Below are 24,121 nucleotides of genomic sequence, written 5' to 3'. Positions count from 1 at the left end.
TCTTTTTAGGGGCACACCCAAGGCATGAGGTTCCCAGGCTAGGAGTTGAATCGGAGCTGTAGCTACCAGCCTACACCACAGCCACAGCGACATGGAATCTGAGCTGCATCTTTGACTTACACCACAGCTCACAGAAATGCCTGATCCTTAACCTACTTAGGGAGGCCAGGGATTGAACCTGTTTCCTCATGGATGCTAGTCAGATTTGTTTCCGCTGAGTCAGGATGGGAATTCCCTTCCCGTGTATACTTAATAAAATAAAATTTTTATAAAATGAAAACCCACCCTACAACATTCTAAAGGCATAAATTGGATTTTTGCACAGAGGTCTTCTTTGAAATGAGGCACATTTGCTGTTGCAAATTTGCTTAACTATAGAGGTTTTTGGGGTTTTTTAAGAGGAAATCTGTAATAGTACATTACTAAAACATCTAGATTGCTGCCTATCACAGATTGGGAAACATCTCCTGAATGATGTCGAAAGGGGAAATGAAAGCAGAATAAGGAAGCCTAGTGGCCCTCCAGGTTTTAAAGTCACCATCTCCTTAGCCACATGCACCCTGAAAGTTAGCTACTTCAAGTTTCTCTGAGGAACTTTCTTGTTTTTTTTTTCGTTTTTTTTTTTTTTTTTTTTGCCTTCTTAGGACTCTGTGCCAGATGGAAGTTTACAGGCTACGAGTCGAATCAAAGCAGTAAGCGGTCAGCCTATACCGCAGCCACAACAACGTGGGATCCGAGCTGAGTCACCAAAGCTCATGGCAACACCAGATCCTTAACCTACTGAAAGAGACCAGGGATCAAACCTACCTCCTTATGGATACTAGTTGGGTTCGTTCCAGCTGAGCTATGGGAACTCCCTGATGCACAAAAGTTTTAGATTTTGATGAAGTCCAATTTATTTTCTTGTTTTTGCTTGTCCTTGTGGTGTCAGGTCTAAGACAAGGTCAGGAAGATCTCTACGTTTTATTCTAAGAATTTTATAGTTTTAGCTCCTATATTTAGGTTTTTAAACTATTGTGTATTAATTTTTGTACATGGTATGAGGTAGCATTCCAACTTCATTCTTGTACCCGTGGTTATCCAGCACCATTTGCTGAAAATATTCTTTCCCTGTTGAAGTATCTTGGCATCCTTGTTGAAACTCAACTGAACATAAGTGAGTTTATTTCTATATTTTTAGTTCTATTCCTTTGATCTATATGCCTGTCCCTATGTCAGCAATACACTCTCTAGATTATTACTGTCAGTTTGTAGTAAGTTTTGAAAAAAAAATTTTTTTTTATTCTTTTCCAAGATTGTTTTGGCTAATGTGGACCCCTTAAATGTCCATATGAAACTTAGAGTCAACTTGTCAATTTCTTTCTTTTTTTTTTTTTTTCAACTTGTCAATTTCTACAAAGAAGTCAGCTAAAATTTTGATAGGGATTGTTTTGAATCTAAAGATCAATTTGGGGGAGTTCCCGTAGTGGCGCAGTGGTTAACGAATCCGACTAGGAACCATGAGGTGGCAGGTTCGGTCCCTGCCCTTGCTCAGTGGGTTAACGATCCGGCGTTGCCGTGAGCTGTGGTGTAGGTTGCAGACGCAGCTCGGATTCCACATTGCTGTGGCTCTGGCGTAGGCTGGTGGCTACAGCTCTGATTCAACCCCTAGCCTGGGAACCTCCATATGCCGCGGGAGCGGCCCAAGAAATAGCAACAACAACAACAAAAGACAAAAGACAAAAATAAATAAATAAATAAATAAAGATCAATTTGGGGAGTATTTCCATCTTAACAATATTTTCTTTCAATCCACAAACATGTGATATCTTTCCATTTATTTAGATCCTCTAAATTTCTTCCAACAGCATTTTGTAGTTTTTAGATTATATGTTTTGAACTTTACTTTTTTATTGAGGTATAACTTATATAACATTATATTAGCTTCAGGTATAAAATAAAATGGCTCAGTGCTTGTATATATTGCAAAATGATCACCACAACAAGTCTAGTTAATATCTATCACCATACATAGTTACAGAGTTTTTTCTAGTGACGTGAACTTTTAAGATCTGCTTTCTTTTCTCTTTTTCTTTTTTTTTTTTTTTAGGGCTGCAGGTGCAGTATATGGAAGTTCCCAGGCTAGGGGTCTAATTTGGAGCTACAGCTGCCGGCCTATACCATAGCAATGCCAGATCTTTAACCCACTGAGCAGGGCCAGGGATTGAATCCCCATCCTCAGGGACACTAGACAGGTTCGTTTCTGCTAAGCCACAACAAGAACTCCTAAGATCTACTTTCTTAACAACTTTCAAATATTCAATACAGTAGTATTGACATGCTGTACATTATATTGCATAATTTATTTTATAACTGAAATTTGTTGCACTTTAAAAATTTTTTCTTAAGTATTTAAAAAAATTTTATTATAGTTGATTTATAATGTTCTGTCAATTTCTGTTGTACTTTTTTTTTTTAATGGCCACACCCACGGCATATGGAAGTTTACGGGCCAAGGATTGATCTGAGCCACAGCTGCAACCTGGGCTGAAGCTGTGGCAACATTAGATCCTTTAATCCCCTGCTCCAGGCCAGGCATCTAACCCATAGTTCCAAAGTGATTTGAGCTGCTGCAGTTGGATTCTTTTTTTTTTCCCTAAGGCCGCACCCATGGCACTTGGAGGTTCCCAGGCTAGGGGTCTAATCAGAGCTGTAGCCGCCAGCCTACACCAGAGCCACAGCAGCATGGGATCCAAGCCATCTCACAGCAATGCCAGATCCTTAACCCACTGAGCAAGGCCAGGGATCGAACCCGCAACCTCATGGTTCCTAGTCAGATTCATTAACCCCTGTGCCACAATGGGAACTCCTGCAGTTGGATTCTTAACCCACTGTGCCACAGCAGGAACTCCACTAAGTATTTTATTCTTTTTGATGTTATAGTACATGGAATTGTCTTAATTTTATTTTCAGTTTCTTCATTGCTACTGTATAGAAATCAAATGATTTTTTTTTTGTCTTTTGTCTTTTGTTGTTGTTGCTATTTCTTGGGCCGCTCCCGCGGCATATGGAGGTTCCCAGGCTAGGGGTTGAATTGGAGCTGTAGCCACCAGCCTACGCCAGAGCCACAGCAATGCGGAATCCGAGCTGCGTCTGCAACCTACACCACAGCTCACGGCAACGCCGGATCGTTAACCCACTGAGCAAGGGCAGGGACCGAACCTGCCACCTCATGGTTCCTAGTCGGATTCATTAACCACTGCGCCACGACGGGAACTCCCTCAAATGATTTTTGTATATTGATAATGTACCCTGAAAATTTGCTGAGCTCATTTATCAGCTCTAATAGTTTTTCAGTTAATTCCTTAGAACTTTCTAACAAGATCTTGTCATCTGCAAAAGCATAGCATCTTTACCTTGTCAAATCTATATACCGAGTCTCAGGTATAAACAAAAAGAACAAAGAGTGTCACTCATCATCCCGTTACACAAAGGATTAAATTGAAACACAGTGCAGTCACCCACCTACAAACAATGCTTTCTGAGGGGAAATTAGGATGGAAAAACAGAATGAAACATTCTATGCTTGGAGTTCCCCTAGTGGCTCGGCAGTAGCAAACCCAACTAGTATGCATGAGGACATGGGTTTGATCCCTGGCCTCACTCAGTGGGTTAAGGATCCAGCGATGCTGTGAGCTGTGGTGTAGGTGGCAGACACGGCTCAGCTCCTGCATTGCTGTCGATGTGGTATAGGCCAGCAGCTACAGAACCAATTTGACCCCTAGCTTGGGAGCTTCCATATGCCATGCATGTGGCCCTAAAAAGAAAGAAAGGAAGAAAGAAAGAAAGAAAAAGAAAGAAAGAAAGATTCTATGGTTAACAAACAGTTAAAATACATATCTAAGGGAGAATTAGAAAAGCACTAAAATCATTAACTTTAGATATCTGTTCTTTGTGAGTAGCAGTAATTTTTTTTTTTTAACCGAGATGTGTATTTGACTACATGTATTTCCCAGACTGAAAAAAAAAAAAAAAAAAAAGATCATATATTTTTTTCCTCCTTTACCTGTTTGGAGCAGCCACCTTAGAGCTACTAAGAGGTGGTCTCCCAAGCTATTATGCTCAGTAATGTCCTTGAATAAAACTTAACTTACAACTTTTTTTTTTTTTTAACTTACAACTTTTACCTTGTGTGTGTATGGTTTTGTTTTTTTCTTTATGTCCACACAGGAAAGCAGACCTTTACACTATAAAGAGGTGAAGAAATAGATTTCTGAAGTCTGGGGACAAACGTAGCTTATGAAGGCTGCCAATGATTCATAAAGGCTTTTCAAAGGCAGAAGAGCCTGCAAGTTCAGGAAAAAGAGTATGTACTGTAAAAGAATAAAACTATACAGGAGTACCATATTACCTGTGCCACTAAAGGTTAATGGGCTATCAATTGTAGGTTTCCATTTCTTCCTCACAACATCTACAAGAATAATATGAAGTAGAGTATATTGCAGTAGCTAAGAGCACTAAGACCTTGGATTCAGAAAGAGCAAGTTGTCAGCCAAATCTAGAGTACAAGATATTCTACTGGACAAATGACCTGGCTTCTCTATGAAATTAATTATAAGGAAAAAAAAAAGTATGTGTGTTTAGGGGGAGTGCAGAGTGGGGAGGTAACTGACAAAGAAAACAAAAGACTAAATAACAATTAAATGCCATGTGTAAAACTGGATACTAGTTTGAGTATACTGACAGTAAAAAGATACCTTTAAATAACTGGAGAAATTTTTAATGGACTAAATGATATTAAGAAATAATTATTCATTTTTGTCAGGGTAGGTTAAAAATTATTTTTTTTAAAAAAATTTAAAAATTACAATTTTTCCCACTCATTATATAGAGATGTATAATGAGGTATTTATGAGTAAAATGATATATGAGGTTTGCTTTAAAATACTGAAAAAGGAGTTCCCGTCGTGGCGCAGTGGTTAACGAATCCGACTAGGAACCATGAGGTTGCGGGTTCGGTCCCTGCCCTTGCTCAGTGGGTTAATGATCCGGCGTTGCCGTGAGCTGTGGTGTGGGTTGCAGACGCGGCTTGGATCCTGCGTTGCTGTGGGTCTGGCGTAGGCCGTAGGCCGGTGGCTACAGCTCCGATTCAACCCCTAGCCTGGGAACCTCCATATGCCGCGGGAGCGGCCCAAGAAATAGCAAAAAGACAAAAATAAATAAATAAATAAATAAAATAAAATACTGAAAAAAATGGAGGAAGGACAAATGAAGTAAGATTGTAAAATGTTGATAACTGCTGATGCTGGATGATGGGTATGTGGGGCTTTGCTCTACTACTCTCTCTTTTTGTATATATGTTTAAAATACTCCAATATAAATTTAAAAATAAAAATAAATAGGAAGTTCCCATTGTGGCTCAGTGGTTAACGAGTCCGACTAGGAACCATGAGGTTGTGGGTTCGATCCCTGGCCTCACTTGGTGGGTTAAGGATCTGGCATTGCCATGAGCTGTGGTGTAGGTCGCAGACACAGCTCAGATCCCCTGTTGCTGTGGCTCTGGCGAAGGCTGGTGGCTACAGCTACAGCTACAGTTTCAGCTCCGATTAGACCCCTAGCCTGGGAACTTCCATATGCAGTGGGTGTGGCCCCAGAAAAGACAAAAAGACAACAATAAATAAATAAATAATAAAATTTGGCAGAGCCTCCTTGCCTGCCCACTTGCATCTCTCACAAGTGTCCTATCATAATAAATCTATTTCTTGCCTATCACTTTGTCTCTCGCTGAACTCCTGCACAGAGGCATGAAGAATCTGAACCTCAGTGATCACTCAGACACAGGAAAGGACCAGTCCTGGGACCACTTAACATCAGGTTTGAAAAGCAATGAAAGCTTGCATCTACCCTGATCCTTATCTGTGGACCTATTTTCTACTCCCAAACTATAAAACCACCTCCTATTCTCTCCCAAAGAGGGGAACAGTCTTTAGGGCATTAGCCTGCTGTAACCCTCCTTTGCCTGGCAAAGCAACAATACTATTTTTTCTCCTTTGCCCCCCCAATGCCAAAAAAATTAAAAATAAAAAATAAATATAACAAAATTTATAAAAGGAGATAAAAAACCAAAAAAGACCTGGTCTGCATCCTGGTTCAGCCACTTACTAGCTAGGTTACTTAGAGCAAGTTCTTTGATATCTATAAAATGGCAATAATAAGGCTCTGTATGTAAAGTTTTTAATACAGTATGGGATGCATAGTAAAGCTCAATAAATGTTAGCCAATATTGTTATTATGAAAGAAAAAATGTATATAGAATGACAGTTTGATTGTACAGTACAGGGATCAAACGTAAGCCACAGCTGCAACCTGAGCCATGGCAATGAAAACACTGGATCCTTAACCTGCTGTGCCACCAGAGAACTCCTATGTATATTTTTATAAGGGAATTTCATGCATCTGTAAAAATAATCACATTCCTAAGTCAAGATCAGTTATATTGCATGGTATCATTTTGGAGAGATTACCTAATACAAACAGACAAGAAAGGAATTAGAGGTAAAAATCAGAAAGGAAAAGGTAAAATTTACCTCTCGATGGTAAATTTTATATTTACCATCATGGTGATATGGTGGATATGGTGAATGATATGCTTATATACTAAAAAAAAAAAAACCCAAAATCCAAGAGAATCAATTGAAAAATGTATAGATAAAAAGAGAATTCAAGGTAAGGTAGCTGAGTATAAAAACAAATATATTAGAAATCAATACCTTTCAAAGATATATCCAATTAGAAATTATATTGGAAAAGACTCCATTTAACCTGCAAAAGTAGTAATAAAAGGGAGTTCCCGTTGTGGCGCAGCGGAAACAAATCTGACTAGGAGCCTTGAGGTTGTGGGTTCTATCCCTGGCCTTGCTCAATGGGTTAAGGATCTGGCGTTGCCTTGAGCTGTGGTGCAGGTCATGACTTGGATCCTGCGTTGCTGTGGCTGTGGTGTAGACCGGCAGCTGTAGCTCTGATTTGACCCCTAACCTGGGAACCTCCATATGCCGCAAGTTCAGCCTTAAAAAGCAAAATAATAATAATCATAATAATAATCAAAGATAAACTTCCTAGAAAAGATATTAGAAAGAAATGGCCAATATCTGTAAGAAGGGCACAAAATACTTGACAAAATATAAAGGCACTTCTTATTCTTAGATAGGAAGATTCAATAGTATAAAGACGCTAATTTTCCCTAAAGATATAAATATAATATGAACCAAATAAAAATAATAGCAGAATGTTAGATGATTTGACAAGCTAATTCTAAAGGTCACATTGAAAAAAAATAAAAAGCAAGAATCTTCATGGGGAAAAAAAAAACTAGAAAAGGAGAATAATAAGGGAAAGACTAACCCTATCAGATATTAAAACATCATAAATGTGTGATACTAGTCAAGTCTAGGTGTACATATTAATGTACCAAAAGAGAAAAATCTAGAAATAAACCCAAACACATACAGAAAGTAAATAAATTTTTGCTCACATACCCATACAAAAGGAAATTCTAAGGGATGCTCTTTAGGCAGAAGGAAAAATAAAACCCAGATCAAAATAACAGAAGTGTGGAGGTCCCCCTGTGGCACAAGGGATCGGTGGTGTCTTGGGAGCACTGGGATGCAGGTTTAATTCCCAGCTCAGCAGAGTTGGCTTAGGTTGAAACTGTGGCTTGGATCTGATCCCTGGCCTGGAAATTCCATATGCCTTGGGGCAGCCAAAATAAATAGATAAGTAAATAATAGGAAGTGTGTAGATTTGCATAGTGGGGAATCAGACATCTCTCAAACTTGTCTTTGGTCTTTCCAAAGCTCAACCGAAACTACTTGCTGAACACTGCGCTCTCTCATGTCTACACATTTAAATATGCCATTCTTCGGATCTGGAGTGCTGTTTCACATCTCCTGGTCTGCCAGACTCAGACCCAAGCTTCAAAAAACTTCAGGAGTCATCCTTCCATTAAGCATTCTTTTTTTTTTTTTTTGTCTTTTTGCCTTTTCTAAGGCCGCTCCTGCAGCATATGGAGGTTCCCAGGCTAGGGGTCCAATCGGAGCTGCAGTTGCTGGCCTACACCAGAGCCACAGCCACGCGGGATCCGAGCCGAGTCTGCAACCCACACCATAGCTCATGACAACGCCGGATCCTTAACCCACTGAGCAAGGCCAGGGATCAAACCTGCAACCTCATGGTTCCTCGTTGGATTCGTTAACCACTGAGCCACGACGGGAACTCCCCATTAAGCATTCTTTCTCTGAGAAGAAATAGAGTGTGTGCCATGTCTCCTAAATGTTGCCTTTCCAATTTCTTGCATTTCCATTTTGTTCTTCATTATTTATTTTTTCTTACACCACCCCTAGAAGAATATTGCTAAAATATAGGTATGATCATGCCTCTCTCCTATTCAAAAATATTTGATGCCTACTAAATCCCTGAATGCCTATAAAATATGAACTTCTTGGGACATGAGAAGATTTTAAGGTCTTCCAGGACTCACCTCCAACCAACTTTCTCACCTCAGCTCTACCACAAATATGCATTTGCACCCTATACTTAGAGCCACTACAGCCCTTACCATTCACGCACTGCTCTCTCAGGGCCTTTGTTCACCCAGACCCTTCAGCCTGATATGTTCTCCCTCCCCTAACCCTACTCTTCACCCCAGCCCCATCTCTTCACTCCCTCATCTCCACTAACGCTCAGCCTTCTCTGCCCATTCAGATATTTCAAATCTCTATTTTCAAGGAAACTGCATCTAAAATCCATTAAGAATTAAAGACTTGTTCCTGAGCATCCATGATTAATTATGGTTGATATTATTCTATCATTAGTCTATAACATTCCTAGGGCCATCTCTTACTGATTTCTTTCATCCTTGTAGCCTTAAATACACATGGTAATAAATACTGACGCAAAAAAATAAATAGCTTTTGCACAGCATGAAAATAAGTAGTATCTGACACATGGCAAGCATTCAGTAAATATGAACTCTTTCTGGTGGTAATAATAGGTGCTCAATAAACATTTTGTAAAAAATGCCAAAAATAATTGTGCTGATTTATTATTAGCTAGCTAAGTTCTTTTAGAATTGACATTGCTTGGGAATCATTATAAAGAGTTTCGATTTCCTCTCTTGGTGACAACAAAATTTTAGGTTCTAGAACCTAGAAAGGGCATTAAGATATTTTTCAAGACTCAGGTTTATGTGTCACTTAATCTGGTCCCTACGCAGAATTAAATATTGAAATCTTTTTATATCCATTTAATCCCTCAAATTTAGTACAATATTTTTTTCTTTTTAGGGCCACACCTGTGGTATATATAGGTTCTGAGGCTAGGGGTTGAATCAGAGCTGCTGCTGGAGCCTATGCCACAGCCACGGCAATGCCAGATCTGAGCTTCCTCTGAGACCTACCCTGCAGCTTGTGGCAACACCAGATCCTTAACCCACTGAGTGAGGCCAGGGATCAAACCCATATCCTCATGGATACTAGTCAGGTTTTTAACCCACTGAGCTACAATGGGAACTCCTAGTACAATTCTTAATATGGAGTAAATGCTTAATAAATGTTTGCTGAAGGAATGAACAAATAAATGAATTAGGATGAATTGTTTATGCAATAGAATTTCCAAACTGTGAGCATATCAAATATAAGGAACATGCTTTGTTCATCTTTTTGTCTCCAGCACCTAGTACAGTATCCAACACAAAATGAATGTTTATTAAAGAGCTATTTATTAAATTATAGACAAGAGATAAATACAGTTTACTTTAAAAATGCAAAGAAGGAAAAAGAAAACACATTTTCTGTATATGTAAGCTTGTACCAAAGATTTATGACTAGACTTATTAATTGAGGGGCAATTTCTATCTTGAAGATAGAGAAATAAATGTGGAGACTGAGAAGTCAGGTCACCTTAGTCCTCTAGAGTGGTTAAAGCTATCTAGTCCCTGTATATGAGAATCTAGCCTATCTGAAGATCTCTAGCTTCTATTTACACAGCACCAGCCCAGGACAACACAGGGCAGACTGTGGTCACATCTCCTAGCCTAAGAATGTATACCTGTTAGGGAAAGCTCTGGTCTGGCCACAATGAAAAAATAAAGACCTTGGGTGGAGAGCAGAAAAGTAGTAGGAGTGTCACTTGAAGTACTAACAAGTAGGGAAACCGATGGACCAGCTCTGTATCACTACATCTGCTTCAGGAAAGACACACCAGTTCCCTTCTGAAGTACATCAGTAAGTTGCACCATCATGGAAGGGATGGAAGAGCAGGATGAGGTCGCCTGGCTGAAGTCACATCTTGGGGAAGCTGGCCAGGTTGGCAATGCCACAAGCGTTGTTCTTATTCCGAGCCATGAGGATATAGCCTTTGTTGCCCCAGTTTTCTCCCCAGCTGTGGGACCAATCAAGGAAAATACTTAGTACCTTCAGTTTATTCATTAAAATATTTACTAAGTATTGCGCTAGGTACAAATGTTTACAAAAATGAAAAAGATGGTTTTTACCTTAAAGAGTTTAAAGTTAAGAAATGGAGAGATGGTACAGTGCTACAGGAAAGATTGCTTCTGATCAAGGGGATCAAAAAAAGTCTTTATAAAAAAAGAGGTGGCATTTGAATTGAGCCTTAAAGGCTGATAGAATTTAGACTTATGGAAATGGGAAGCCAGCAGGAGAGTGTGACATGGGTAATAGAGGCAAGAAAGCACCGGACATGTGTTGAGATCATACAGCTGAGGCGTTTCCACTGTGGTGCAGTGGGTTAAGGATCCAGCTTTGTCTCTGCAGCTGCTGAGATGCGGGTTCAATCCCTGGCCCCGGGAACTTCCATATGCCATGGGTAAGGCCAAAAACAAGTTTGATTCTGTGGCCCATCATAGTAGGGGAGACACTGAAATTTTCTGACAAGGAGAGTGAAATAATTCAATTTGTGTTTTATACAGAGTAATCTTGAAAATGTGAGTCTAGAGTATAAGAAAGAGGCAAGAGAAGCTGAAACTAGTGAACCTGGTTTGGAAGTAAATCCATAGGAGAGATGAATGAAGCTATGAGAATGGATGAGATTGCTAAGGAGATAAGTAGAGATTGAAAGATTAATACAGGTACACAGAGACAGTCAGAGAGAGAGAGAAGGGAGATTGGTCTACATGTCTTCCTAAATTGTTTTAATGAGTTTTCTGTCCTTTTTCCCCCAACCAGAAAGTTCTCCAATTACCCGGTACATTTTACTTAAGATTTGTACCTTTACTTGAGACTTGTATCGGTTCACTTCTCCAGGGGTCGCCAATGATCCTGATCCTGCCTGGGTGTGTCCTTTATTTTTCTATTTATTTATTTTTTTTTGTCTTTTTAGGGCCGCACCCTCACCTACGCCATAGCCACAGCAATGCCAGATTTGAGCCACGTCTGTGACCTATACCACAGCTCATGGCAACACTGGATCTTTAGCCCACTGAGCGAGGCCAGGGATCAAGCCACATCCTCTTGGATACTACTCAGATTCATTTCCACTGAGCCATGACAGCAACTCTGAGTCTCCTTTATCCTTCTTGGATCTCTGGTTGTAGCCCCATCCTTGGCACTTGATCAAGAAAGGACTGGGCTGAGAGTTGAGAAAGGAAGAACACAAAAGACAGAAGCTATGGGAAAAGGAACACCTTCTTAAAAAGGTGCTCAGGTTCACTCTTTGTTGGAGAGAGGTGCTCAGTTCACTTTTTTGTTGGGACTTATATAAAAAAGCTGCTTTGGGAGTTCCCTCCTGGCACAGTTGGTTAAGAATCCAGCATTGTCACTGGCCCAGATCACAGCTGTGGCATAGATTTGATCCCTGGCCTGGGGGCTTCTGTATGTTTCTGCAGGCTCAACAACAACAACAACAACAACAAAGTTGCTTTGGGTTAGAAGCAACTTTCAGCCTCGCCTCCTACATCCTATCCTGCCAGCCCTCCAGGCTGCAAGCCCAATTTGGTTACATACTACCATGGCCTGTGTCCTCAACTCCTGCTCCTTGGAGGGCACCAAGGACAGAAAATTTAATCAGTGCTACTGCCAGAGTAGTGTGACCCATAAGGAATGGAAAAGAATAGTTCCCACCAATCTGCTCCCCCCAGATTCACAAGGGGCTAAAGCGAAATGAGGAGTCAAGTACTCTGTAGTTTTACTTCTTCCCAATAATAGATAAGGAAACACTAAATTTTGTTGTTCATATCTATTTTCTTTTTTTCAGATCAAGAAGACTTTTTTTTTCTTTTTAGGGCTACGCCCGCAGCATATGGAAGTTCCCAGGCTAGGGGTCTAATCAGAGCTGCAGCTGCTAGCCTACACCACAGCCATAGCAACACCAGATCCAAGCTGTGTCTATGACCTACACCGCAGCTCACAGCAATGTCAGACCCTTAACCCACTGAGCAAGGCCGGGGATCGAACCTGTGACCTCATGGATCCTAATTGGTTTCCTTACTGCTGAGTGACAATGGAAATTCCCATTTTTATTATAGTTGAATTTATAATGTTCTGTTAATTTCTGCTGTATAGAAAAGTGACCCAGTTATACATATATCTACATTCCTTTTCTCACATTATCCTCCATCACGTTCTATCACAAGTGATTAGATACAGTTCCCTGCACTACACAGGAGGACCTCATTGCTTATCCACTCTAAATGCAATAGTTTGCATCTACTACTAGAAGGTTGGGGTTAGTACCTATCTATTTTCTGACAAGCGTTTCTCTTTACAGACTTCATTTTTTTTTTTTTGTCTTTTTGCCTTTTCTAGGGCCTCTTCCGCGGCATATGGAGATTCCCAGGCTAGGGGTCTAATTGGAGCTGTAGCCACCGGCCTACGCCAGAGCCACAGCAACTCGGGATCCGAGCTGCCGTCTGCAACCTACACCACAGCTCACGGCAACACCGGATCCTTAACCCACTGAGCAAGGCCAGGGATCGAACCTGCAACCTCATGGTTCTTAGATTCGTTAACCACTGTGCCACGATGGGAACTCCCAGATTTCAAAATTTTTGGCCAGTTCTTATATATGTCTCTCCTAAATATATCCGGGTGGGCAAAAAAGCTGCACAAGAGGATATTAAAACTTTATATTTTTTGTATTGTTCCCTACTGCTTTAGACATACTAATGATGGAAACCACCCCCAAAATTGATTACACTGGAGAATAAAGAAAGAAAAAATAATACCAATCCCCTGCTGGTCCTTGATGCTACTTTATGTTCTCCTTAGCTAGGTCTGTCCTTCTTATGGGGCTGTGAGTTCACCAAAGACAGGTATTTGCTCACTTGTTGTGTACATGACTAACCACCTTGAACATAGAGCAGCTGCCCAACATGTACCTTTAGTACTGCTGTCTGGCCATTCAAGGTTAGAATTAATAGCCTCTGGTTGGGAAAGAAGAACTGAAATGTCTGAGAAAACTCTCTTTTTTTAAACCATTTTTAGGGCTGCACCCATGCCATGTGGAGGTTCCCAGGCTAAGGGGTCAAATCAGAGTTGCAACTGCTGGCCTACATCACAGACACAGCCACAGCCACACAGGATCCAAGCCTTGCAAACTCATGGCAATGCTAGATCCTTAATCTACTGAGCAAGATCAGAGCTCAAACCCGCTTCCTCATGGATACTAGTTGGGTTCATTACCACTGAGCCACAGTGGGAACACCAACTTTCTCTTGATTAGAGAGAGAGAAAGGAATTTTGGGAAGTTGGAGTTGAAGTTGAGTGTGAAGAAGTTGATTGAGTGACAAACGTTGTGTTCCCATCATTACCTGTTTTTAATTATCCAGTGCTTTTTTCCCTTCTGGATCCCATATCCCACTGCCAAGACTGCGTGGTTGAGATTATCGCTATTGCAGTTTTCATCGTAATACACACCTAGGAAACAAACGATCAAGGTGAAGCTTTCTGCAATCCAAGAGTCACCTTGTGGGTCTCCCACACTAGGAGACCTTCTAAAGAATCCCGTCCCCGTCAGGAGGGTTTAAGGCTCTGTGCTGTGGCAGTTGTTTCTCTCTGGCAGACTTGGTCTGAATATGGAAACAAGTACTAAAAATGCTCAGTAGCCTTCAAGAAGCTGCCCGGCCCACATCATAAGAGACAGTCAATTATGCACTATAGGAACAGCTCCTTACCTTTGCTGTAAAACTGGAAGGAGGTCAGGCTTGCATCAATGGCCACAGAGACAGGTCCCACTCGGGCCACTGCCCTCTTCAGGGCTTTTTCATTTCCCTCAGGGATCTCTCTGTACCCTCTGCACTTAGCTGCCTTGCCTGTTGGGTTGTACATACAATTTTCATCCTGGAAGAAAACAGAAAGGTTGAAATAGAACTAGGACTCAGCAACAGGTAGTGAATCGGTGAGTGAGAAATTCTGCCAATGTTTTGGGTGATGTCAGAGCACTAATAGGGGCAGCGACTAGAGTCTCTAGAGAGGGTCTGTTCCCTTCTCACCATTTTAGACAACTATAAAAAAAAGAACAAAAAAATGGATACCTTGCACCATACACAAAAATTAGTTCCAGGTGGTTTTGTTTTACTTTATTTATTTATTTTGCTTTTTAGGGCCGGACTCATGGCATATGGAAGTTCCCTGACTAGGGGTTGAATCAGAGCTGCAGTTGTTGGCCTACACCACAGCCACAGCAACACTGGATCATTAACCCTTGAGCAAGGCCGAGAGTCAAACCTGCATCCTGATGGATGCTAATCAGATTTGTTAACCACTGAGCCATGACAGGAACTCCCAGGTAGTTTTAAAGCATGGAAAAGAGAATATTTTTTTTACCTAAAGGTAGAGAAAGATTTCTGAAATGAGATTTTTTTTGAAAGCACAACTATCTTCTGGCAATGTAGCATGTGTGTTTCTTGGGAGGCAGGGAGGCATGAGTCGCTGTGTGGGGAGGAGGACAAGGCCTAGCTAGAGGGAGGACTTTGGCCCCATGCACATATATCAGGCCAAAAGTTTTGGCTGGACCCTTCTACTTTCATGAGAGATAGAGGCAAAAGCACATAAAATGACACTAAAACAAATTAATTAACTAAAACAAATAAACAAATTAACTTAGCAATTTAGCCTATGACTTCCAATATTATGTTTTACAGGTCTCGTTAAAATGATATGTTTCATTGTCAAGCCACAATTATAGAATCTAATGGTAAACCATGTCAAGGCGTGTATTCTTTTGGACAGGTCACTTCCCTACAGACTACCCCTTCAAAACCCTAAAGTTAGGAGTTCCTGTTGTGGCTCAGCAGTAACAAACCCAACTAGTATCCATGGGTGTGGCCCTAAAAAAAAAAAAAAAAAAAGTTAAATCTACAAGAATACATTATCTGGGAGTTCCCATGGTGGCTCAGCAGGTTAAGAACCCAGTTAGTATCCATGAGGCTGCAGGTTCGATCCCTGGCATCGCTCAGTGGATTAGGGATCCAGTGTTGCTGCAAGCTGCAGTGTAAGCTGCAGATGCGGCTCAGATCCTGCATTGCTATGGCTGTGGGGTAGGCCAGCAGCTGCAGCTTTGATTTGACCCCTAGCCTGGTAACTTCCATATGCTGCAGGTGCAGCCCTAGAAAGAAAAAAAACAAACACATTATCTAAATATTAACAATAATGGTAGCATTTGATATGATATTCTAAGATTATAGTAGTCTGCTCTCTCAATAATTTCTCAAGATTATTTTGTCCTCTACCACATGATCTAAACCTTTGATGCTGCCTAGTGCCAAAAATTGCATAACTACAAGTAAAAGAAAATATATAGGGAATGGATTTGGAAAGGTATCATGTGATTACACTTTAAAGTAAAAATAATGTCCATTACAGATGGAATCAACTTATATTACTGTGTTATCTGGCTACTGCTCTATCAGATCTCTTTTTATAAAACTTTGTTTTTCTTTAGCTCTTTCTGTTCATTTACATGTTCATATGAGAAGAGAAGTTTTGGACAATGACTGCTTTTAAAAACTCTAAAGTAGATAAAGAGAACAGCTGTCTAAGATTCAGGATGTTAAAAAATGGAACACATATATTATATGGCTAATTCTTCACTTTAATTGATTATGAGACCAAAATCATTCTACCTTGCTCTAAAATGCTGAAGAGATCATTTGAGGAGATAGGAGAAAAAAATTATAAGTCAATTGCTCCTTCAATTGCAAAATAGGGTTTAAATATTATATCATTTTCATCTAAATTATTCAGAGTCTCTGAGCTATTAAACTATCTCTCAACAAACTGGTTAATATGGTACCAAATAAATGAGCCAAGCTTTCAAAGGATAAGTGATTAACTACTAGTTCTAATAATATTTATTTAAAAAAAAGTTAGACAGACTTTACATTGGCTGCCTAGGTTAATCAACACGGAAAAAATTGCAAACATGAATCAGTTTTTTTGTACACACTGATAGGATTTAATTTTTAAATATCACGTGACAATAAAAAGTTGCCAAAAGAATATTTGACAATTTAAAAAAGGATATTTTGCCACATTTGAGTTATCTCACTAAATGACCTGATGTATGGAGAATTAAAAAGCTAACCTGTTAAGGTAGCTTTAGTATGCTGCACTTACAGTAGCAGCCCCCAAGTTCAAACATGATCTCAGGACCCAGCAGTTCTAAAAATTATATACAGATGAAAGAAAATTGTTTCCAGGTACAACTTCCAATTTCTCTGCCTTGTATACCTTGGCAGCTAAAAAACAGTAACATGAAATAATAATGCAATGAAATTTATGAAGTACAGTACTTTTGATGTGGCCAATGTCGTGAGGATGTGTTGAAGTGACTTTACTCTGTAAGTTGTTGAGTATCTAGTTGGTTCAGTCATTTAAATTAGTGAGTATTTTATTGTAGCAGCTATCATTTCAGATGACTAAACACAAATTTAAAAAAACTACTGCTATTGGATTTTTAAAAGACACAAATTACCAAAAGAAAAAAAAATAATTTTTCTGTGCCAACATTAAGAACTTTTCTGGATTGAAAGACATCATAAAGAGAATGAAATGAAAAATAAGCCTGCAACCCACTTAGCATTAGTATCCACATAACTTCCTAAAAATTCTTAAAAATCAGAAAGATAACAACACACTCTTAATTAAAAGTGGGCAAAACAGATAAAATAAACAGACAATTCCCTGAAGAAGAAATGCAGATGGCCAGATAAGCATATTGATGAAAATATGAGTCAATGAGCTTTTTTTTTTTTTTTTTTTGCCTTTTTAGGAACACACCCAGGGCATACAGAGATTCCCAGGCTAGGGGTCAAATCAGAGCTGTAGCCACCGCCTAGACCACAGCCACACAATGACGAATCCTTAACCCACTGATCAAGGCCAGGAATCGAACCTGCATCCTCATGGATACTAGTCAGGTTCGTTTCCGCTAAGCCATGATAGGAACTCCTCAATGAGATTTCTTATACTGTGCAGGTGGGAATATAAAATTTTCCAAATACTTTGGTAAACAATTTGACATTATCTAGTAAATTTGAAGATGTGCATACCCCAAGACTCAGAAAATTCTGTTCCAAGGTATTATATTCTAGTATGGAAATTCTTGTACGTGGGCATAGAAGACCTGCCTGGGAGTGTTTGCAGAGATAAACAGATCTGGAAGGTAGATCTTGGTTCTGTTACATAACTTGTGGTGTGAATTCAATTACGCTATTTTATCTCCTTGAGTGTCAACGTCCTCACCTATAAAATGAGGGTAAGGGTACCTTACAGGGCTTTCATGAGGATTAAATGAGAACATGCACAAAGTACCTGGCTTAGCATGGTAGCCATCACTTGTATTACTCAAACTTGCTATCCATGCATCAAAAGCACCTGTTGCAAAGGCCTCAGATTTTATTATCAACCCCGTGTATATAAAAAGCCATCAGATCTTCTTTTTAGATAAGGAAGATGTTCCTATTACTAAAGGACCTTTTAAGAAGAAATGAATTGAGCTCTAAAATTGCAATAACTTTGAAGCAATTTTGTTTTTTCCCTCATTTTATACATGTTAGCATGTTAATTTACACAATTTGCTTAAATGTTCCCCAAACCCACACTGAGTTGATACAAAATAAAGTCACATTATTCATGAAATTAGCATGGTGGGTCTGGTGTTTTGTGATGGGAGTAGAGGAGTTAAGCAGAGAGTTATAGAGACCTACTCAGAGTCTATGGGATAACCTGTCCTCCATTTTCACTCCAGGGCAGCGAGGCAGGTAAGAACCATGGTAGCCTAAGCTCCACAAATTCCCCCAGCCTGTGGGAATCTTGGCTTTCTGTGGGAAATAATCCCCATCAAGAAAGCTGGACAGGAGGAGTTCCCATTGTGGCTCAGCAGGTTAAGAACCTGACTAGTATCCATGAGGATATGAGTTCGATCCCTGGCCTCACACAGTGAGCTAAGGATCCAGCGTTGCCACAAGCTGCAGCAAAGGTCACAGATGCAGTTTGGATCCAGTGTTGCCATGGCTGTGGCGCTGGTTGGCAGCTGTAGCTCCTATATGACCCCTAGCCCGGGAACTTACATATGTCACAAGTATGGCCCTAAAAAGAAAAAAAAAGAAAGAAAGAAAGAAAGAAAAGAAAGCTGGACAGGGTAACAAAATCTGATTTCTGTAACTGTTTCCAGTACAAAATGCCGTGCTGGGGAAGGAGGAGCCATTGCAGAGCTCTATGACTGTGAGGGACAGTCTCACCTGTCCCACGTATGGGTAGGCATCTTCTGAGTCAATGCCACGGTTCTTCTGCACATACTGGAAGGCATTGGTCATGTAGCCCCCTCCACAGCCATCATTCTCAGACACACAATCCACCAGGTTCTGGGGACTCAGATTTAAGAGTTTGCCAGTTTTCTTCCTGAGTTGGCCCTCCAGGGCCCCCACAGAGCTAAAAGCCCAACAGGAACCACACTGACCCTGAGAGACATAGCAGAGAAATTATCAGTCATTGTTGTCATACTTTGTTTATTCCTTCTACCTGTCCTATGAAATTCTATACATTTTATAAATTCTAGCACCTGTCCCCTTTGCTATGAAGTATTCCTATTTCCCTTCATTTAGCATTTATTGCATTGTTCTATTGCTGTTATTGATAATTGTTGTCACTATTGTTACCATTAGCTGTACTAAAGCAGAAGAGAATACAGATCTTCCTCCAATAAATCCATTATAAATTGAAAACATAGTAATTTGAAAATGCATTTAATACCTCTAATATACTGAACATTATAGCTGAGCCTAGCCTACTTTAAACATACTCAGAACACTTAGGGTAGCCTAAAGATGGGCAAAATCATCTAACATAAGGTCTGTTTTATAATAACATGTTGACTAGGTCATGTCATCTACTGAATACTGAAAGTGAGAAGCAGAATGACTGTAAGGGTACTGGTCATTTACCCTCAGGATCACGTGACTCACTGGGAGTGGTGGCTCACTGCCACAGCCCAGCATTAAGAGATGACATCATACCACTTATCACTAGCCTGGGAAATGTTCAAATTTCAAAATTTGAAGTACAGTTTCTGTGGAATGCCTATCACTTTCACACCATCATGAAGACAAAAAAATCATAAGGTGAACCATCAGAAGGAGAGGGCCATCTGCATTGCCTGTGCAATAGAATATGACCTTGAGTAAATTACTAAACATCTCTGTGCCTCACTCTCCTTATGTGTAAATTGTGGATAATAACAATATACTTAATGGGATTATAAGGATTAAAAAATTAATTCATGTAAAGGATGAACTACTACATATAATAATAATAGTCTCTCAAAAAGTGCTAGCTATTGTTATTAGTGTTTGCTCAGCTAGATTATCCATTTTTCTTTCTTTCCTGTCCTTTCTATTTTTTAAGGTTGGGGATTTCTTGAGGACACTGGTTATATTCTTAGTCATCTTGAATCTCTGTTGCCTAGAACTATATCTGGTAGGTTCTGAAAAAAAAATGAGTTTGTTGAATAAATGCTAAATCAGCTGTTCATCTGGTTGATGTAATCAGCATAGTTAAGGTTGTGGGAAAACTGACATTCTCACGCTGGTAAGAATGTAAGATTGTAAAAACTTTTTTGGGACGATTCCCTCTGACCTATTGATTCCAATTTTAGGATTTATTTTGCATAAATATTTGTATATGTGTACAAAATATATGCACACAGGTGCTTACAGCAATACCACTTATAAAAATAGACAAACCAGAAATAACCTAAAAGTACAAAAATAGGTGATGAGGTGTTCCTGCTGTGGAGCAACAGGATCTGTGGCATCTTGGGAACCCTGGGATGCAGGTTCAATCCTAGGCCAGGCACAGTAGGTTAAGGATCTGGCATTGCTGCAGCTGCAGCTCAGGTCAGGTCTGATCTCTGGCCAGGGACCTCCACATGTCACAGGACAGCCAAAAAAAAAAAAATGCTGATGAGTTAAATAACAGAATAGGTTTTATTTATTCTCTTAGCATGGGAAGAGGTAAATTAATTCTTTGCCCTCTCTCCTGGTGTCCTCTTACCTTAAGATAAAGAAACAGAAAAAGGAAGCAGTCATGCCAGCTTATATACTCACACCCAAGAGAAAAGAGGGTACCTGGTTTTTGACAGGAGTAACATATCCTTTCTTCCGATAATCAATAGAGTCTGGGGTTCTGCCTTCCCAGTCTGGGATATAAAGGGTGTCATTACTGCGGGAATAAGAGGGGGGTACTTTGAGTCCAGTCATCTTCTGAACCACTTCTTCACTGGTCTGGTACAAAGAAGAAAGAAGCCAGGCATAAGCAAGGAACCAAGGCAAACAGGGCAGATAGACCAGGAGCTGAGGCTCAACTCACCATATCGCCCAAGTGGTTCATGGCCAGTTCATACGTATGAACCCCAAGAGAGGCCTCAAGATTATGGATGGAAATATGCTTCAGGTTTTTTTCCCAAATTAAACGCCGAGAGATTTCATCCACCTACACAGAGCATTGTCAGTATTGGCATAGACTTTATCCTGTGTAGAAAGTTACATACCTAATACCATGCAGGTTTTTAGGAGAAGAGATTAAATTTAAAATCACAGAAGTTTACAATCTAGTTGGGGAAATAATCATGGGATTGTTGAGAGCATGCAAAGAGAAATACATAAACAAATGCAAATAATAGGATACAAACCTCTGGAAAGATGTATAGAAAAAAAAAAACTGCTTATGGATTAATCACATTAATCTGAGAAGCCTTCCCAAAAGAGAAATATAAGGCAGTTATAAAGAAAAGGAAGGATAAGACTTGATGGAGGGTGAATAGAGGATTAGGAATGGAAAGTATATGTTAAGGAGTTCCCTGGTGGCCTAGTGGTTAAGGATCCAGCATTGTCACTGCCATGATACAGTTTCAATCCCTGGCCCGTGGGACTTCCACATGCCACAGGTGTGGCCAAAAAAAGGGAAAAGTGTATGTTAATAGTCAGGGAACAGTGGCAGATTTGCTTGAGGTAATTAAGGTATTGGGTTGAGGAAGGGAGTCTGGAACCTAGGATTGGAGGTCTCAGGTTCCAGCCCTCCCACCAGGTTCCCCTCCAGGTTCCCAGGCACCTTGCTGTTATACTGCTTCCTGTAGGTCTTCTTCCATAGCTCCCACTGGGTATCCAGTATCTCCTCAGGGTATAGAGCAGAGCTCATCACAGGCAGCAGTAGTACAACCTTGAGCCCCCACATCCTGGGGGAAGGAGATAATTAGGGGAGACACTTCTATTTGCCAAGGGGTTCCTAACCTGGCTTGGGAATGAGGAAATAGCTGGAACCATATTCTCAGACCAGTAATTCTTAATCTTTAGGTCACAGACTTCCATGAGAAGCTAACAAAAATTTGCAACCCACTGTAGTCCCTCTCACCAGAAAAATGAATGCACACACAATAATTCTGGGGAGTTTATGAACCCAAAGTTAAGAACCCCTTTCTCTGGAACATGAGGCAGAAGAAAACTAGGCTTTGTAAGGAAAGCAGAAAAATTGAGGGTGATTTCCATATGATAAAACAAACAGTGATAGGAAGGGTCTGGGTTTGGATGGAGTGCTGATACTTCTGGTTCCAAGTATTTTGACCTAGGAAGATTCCACACACACACACTTGCACAGACAACCAGAAAAGGTTTAGAAAATGGACAATCAGGATGAGCACAGAAACTGTCTGCTCCAATGTCCATGCAGACTTGAAGGAGATGGAAAAAGCAAATGCAGGATGGGATGAATGGGTTGGAGAATATACACAAAGGAGAGATTTCCAGCCAAGTTTTTGCTTCCTGATCATTTCTAGGCATTCTTGTGTTCTTTGCCTAAATTCTGATGCTTCTGATCTTACCAGGAGAGGACAAGGGAAATTTTGACAGCATTTCCTTTTCTCTCTCAGGTGCATTCTGTCTTCTTAGGTATTTCTTCCTCCTTTCTCTTCAGGAAACTGTCCTAATCTCAACCAGCTGCTGTGGGCAGGAAAGCTTTTCTTTCTTTTTCGACCAAAACCCCTACAAAACCCTCTGCATCTGCCTCACAGGACAAAAAACCTCAGAACCAAAGTTTGCTAGAAGAACGTTAGACAGAAAAACAATGTTCTATGATCATTAGAGACACAGCTTTTCAGAAGTTTAGCTTCGTTCACTTCTTGTGGTGGCTTGTAATTATGTGTCCTCCATTTTAAGAGCAAGTTAGTCTGTAGCAAGTCACACAGCTTGCATAATTTTCAAATTACAGTCCATTTTTGTGTGATCTTTGCAAACTGACAAAATGTCCCAGCACAACATTTAGTATCTGGAGTATTAAGGGGCACTGAAATGTCTTGAAGAGTAGGAAGTACTGAGCTACCACCTCCCAAACCTCTCTTCCTGTTAGTAAATTAACCCTTTGATATCTTTGGCCCAAACAAAAACCCCAAGAGGCCACTCTTTGAGGGTTGGGCAAAGGATCCTCTATGTTTTTTGCTTTCACTAGCAACCACATATACATATTTACAAATCATAAAAGGAGTCCTAAAGATTTCCAGACAGATTTTATTTGTCCAGGAAATGACCTAAGAAAGGCATTAGTTTTCATCCACAAAGCCTATAAAGTTCATTTTGATCCCCAAGTCACTATGTTCCTAATTTTCCTAAAAATGGAGAGCTAGTAGGAATGACAAGCTAAAAGACAGAGTAAGTTGAAAACGTTACCTGCTGATGGGGATCTGTTCTCTGGGCTCGTCACGGCAGGGAAATGTGGATAATGTGGACGGATGACTAGGGGCTCTGGATTTATTCCATCAGGATTGCGGAAGTCAGCTCTAGCTGCTGGCTGGAAAATTTGGATAGGGGAGGGCAGTAGGGATAGAAATGCTGAAAGAGAGATTAGGGAGGAGGGAAGGAGGCAGGGGATTTGCATCGTTTCTGTGTGAATGTGGAGCACGTGGGCCAGGGTGCGGAGTTGTTAGGTATTTACTTTCACATCGCTGTCTGCCTTTGAGATCAGACCAAAAAAAAAGGCTTCAATACATATTACCCAAGTTGGGGGTTACCTTCTCTTTGGGGGACAAATACAGTTCTAGTCTCTCCCATCTTTCACTTTCATTACATTATATATATATATATATATATGTTATAAATAATATTTGGGGATTACATCTATTATTATCCTTCTCTCCCAATTTTAAACCTCAATTTTTGAATGCGTGTATTACCCTCACATCAGGAATGAGGAAATGAACACAAAAAACTAGAAAAGAGTATGTAAGGGAAGCCACAGGCTCCAAAATTATTTGTATGTTTTAAGCGTGTTGGTTAAAAGCTGTCATTGCTTTCAGGAAAGGGAAAAGCTTTCCCAAATTAACATGGTTTTGCTGAGGAAGGATACGCCCAGAAAGGCCAGATGAAACCAGTTCCAAAAGTAACCAAAAACAGTACTCCTGGTTATTTATCACAGCACTTGAATCAACACAAGCACTGACAAATTCACATGTGACTTCTTTGTTGCTAAAACTCTGATGGTAGGATGCCTGATGAACTTTGTCTCTCTCAATTATTAAAATCCCCGATCCAGGTCCAGTCATATGAGTGTCTCCAAATGCTTCTCCCCCCAACACCCAGGCATGT

At 40.2% G+C, this 24,121-nt stretch overlaps 1 protein-coding gene across 1 annotated transcript; it reads right to left on the bottom strand.

Moving 5' to 3' along the window:
* Nucleotides 1–9,735: 9,735 nt before the first annotated feature.
* On the bottom strand, nucleotides 9,736–23,500 carry CTSK (cathepsin K). The gene is made up of 8 exons (XM_047784731.1): nucleotides 23,207–23,500; nucleotides 21,600–21,723; nucleotides 20,859–20,981; nucleotides 20,618–20,773; nucleotides 18,734–18,952; nucleotides 14,165–14,330; nucleotides 13,802–13,907; nucleotides 9,736–10,416 (listed from the first exon to the last, which is right to left on the bottom strand). Exons 2-8 carry the CDS (start codon nucleotides 21,720–21,722, stop codon nucleotides 10,317–10,319), a joined length of 993 nt encoding a protein of 330 aa, XP_047640687.1. The 5' UTR covers nucleotide 21,723; nucleotides 23,207–23,500; the 3' UTR covers nucleotides 9,736–10,316.
* Between the last annotated feature and the right edge of the window lie 621 nt (nucleotides 23,501–24,121).

The sequence above is a fragment of the Phacochoerus africanus genome, chromosome 6, assembly GCF_016906955.1.
Source record: "Phacochoerus africanus isolate WHEZ1 chromosome 6, ROS_Pafr_v1, whole genome shotgun sequence".
Classification (NCBI taxonomy): domain Eukaryota; kingdom Metazoa; phylum Chordata; class Mammalia; order Artiodactyla; family Suidae; genus Phacochoerus; species Phacochoerus africanus.
Note: the sequence above shows the minus strand (reverse complement) of the source record. Positions and strands in the feature narration are given on the sequence as shown.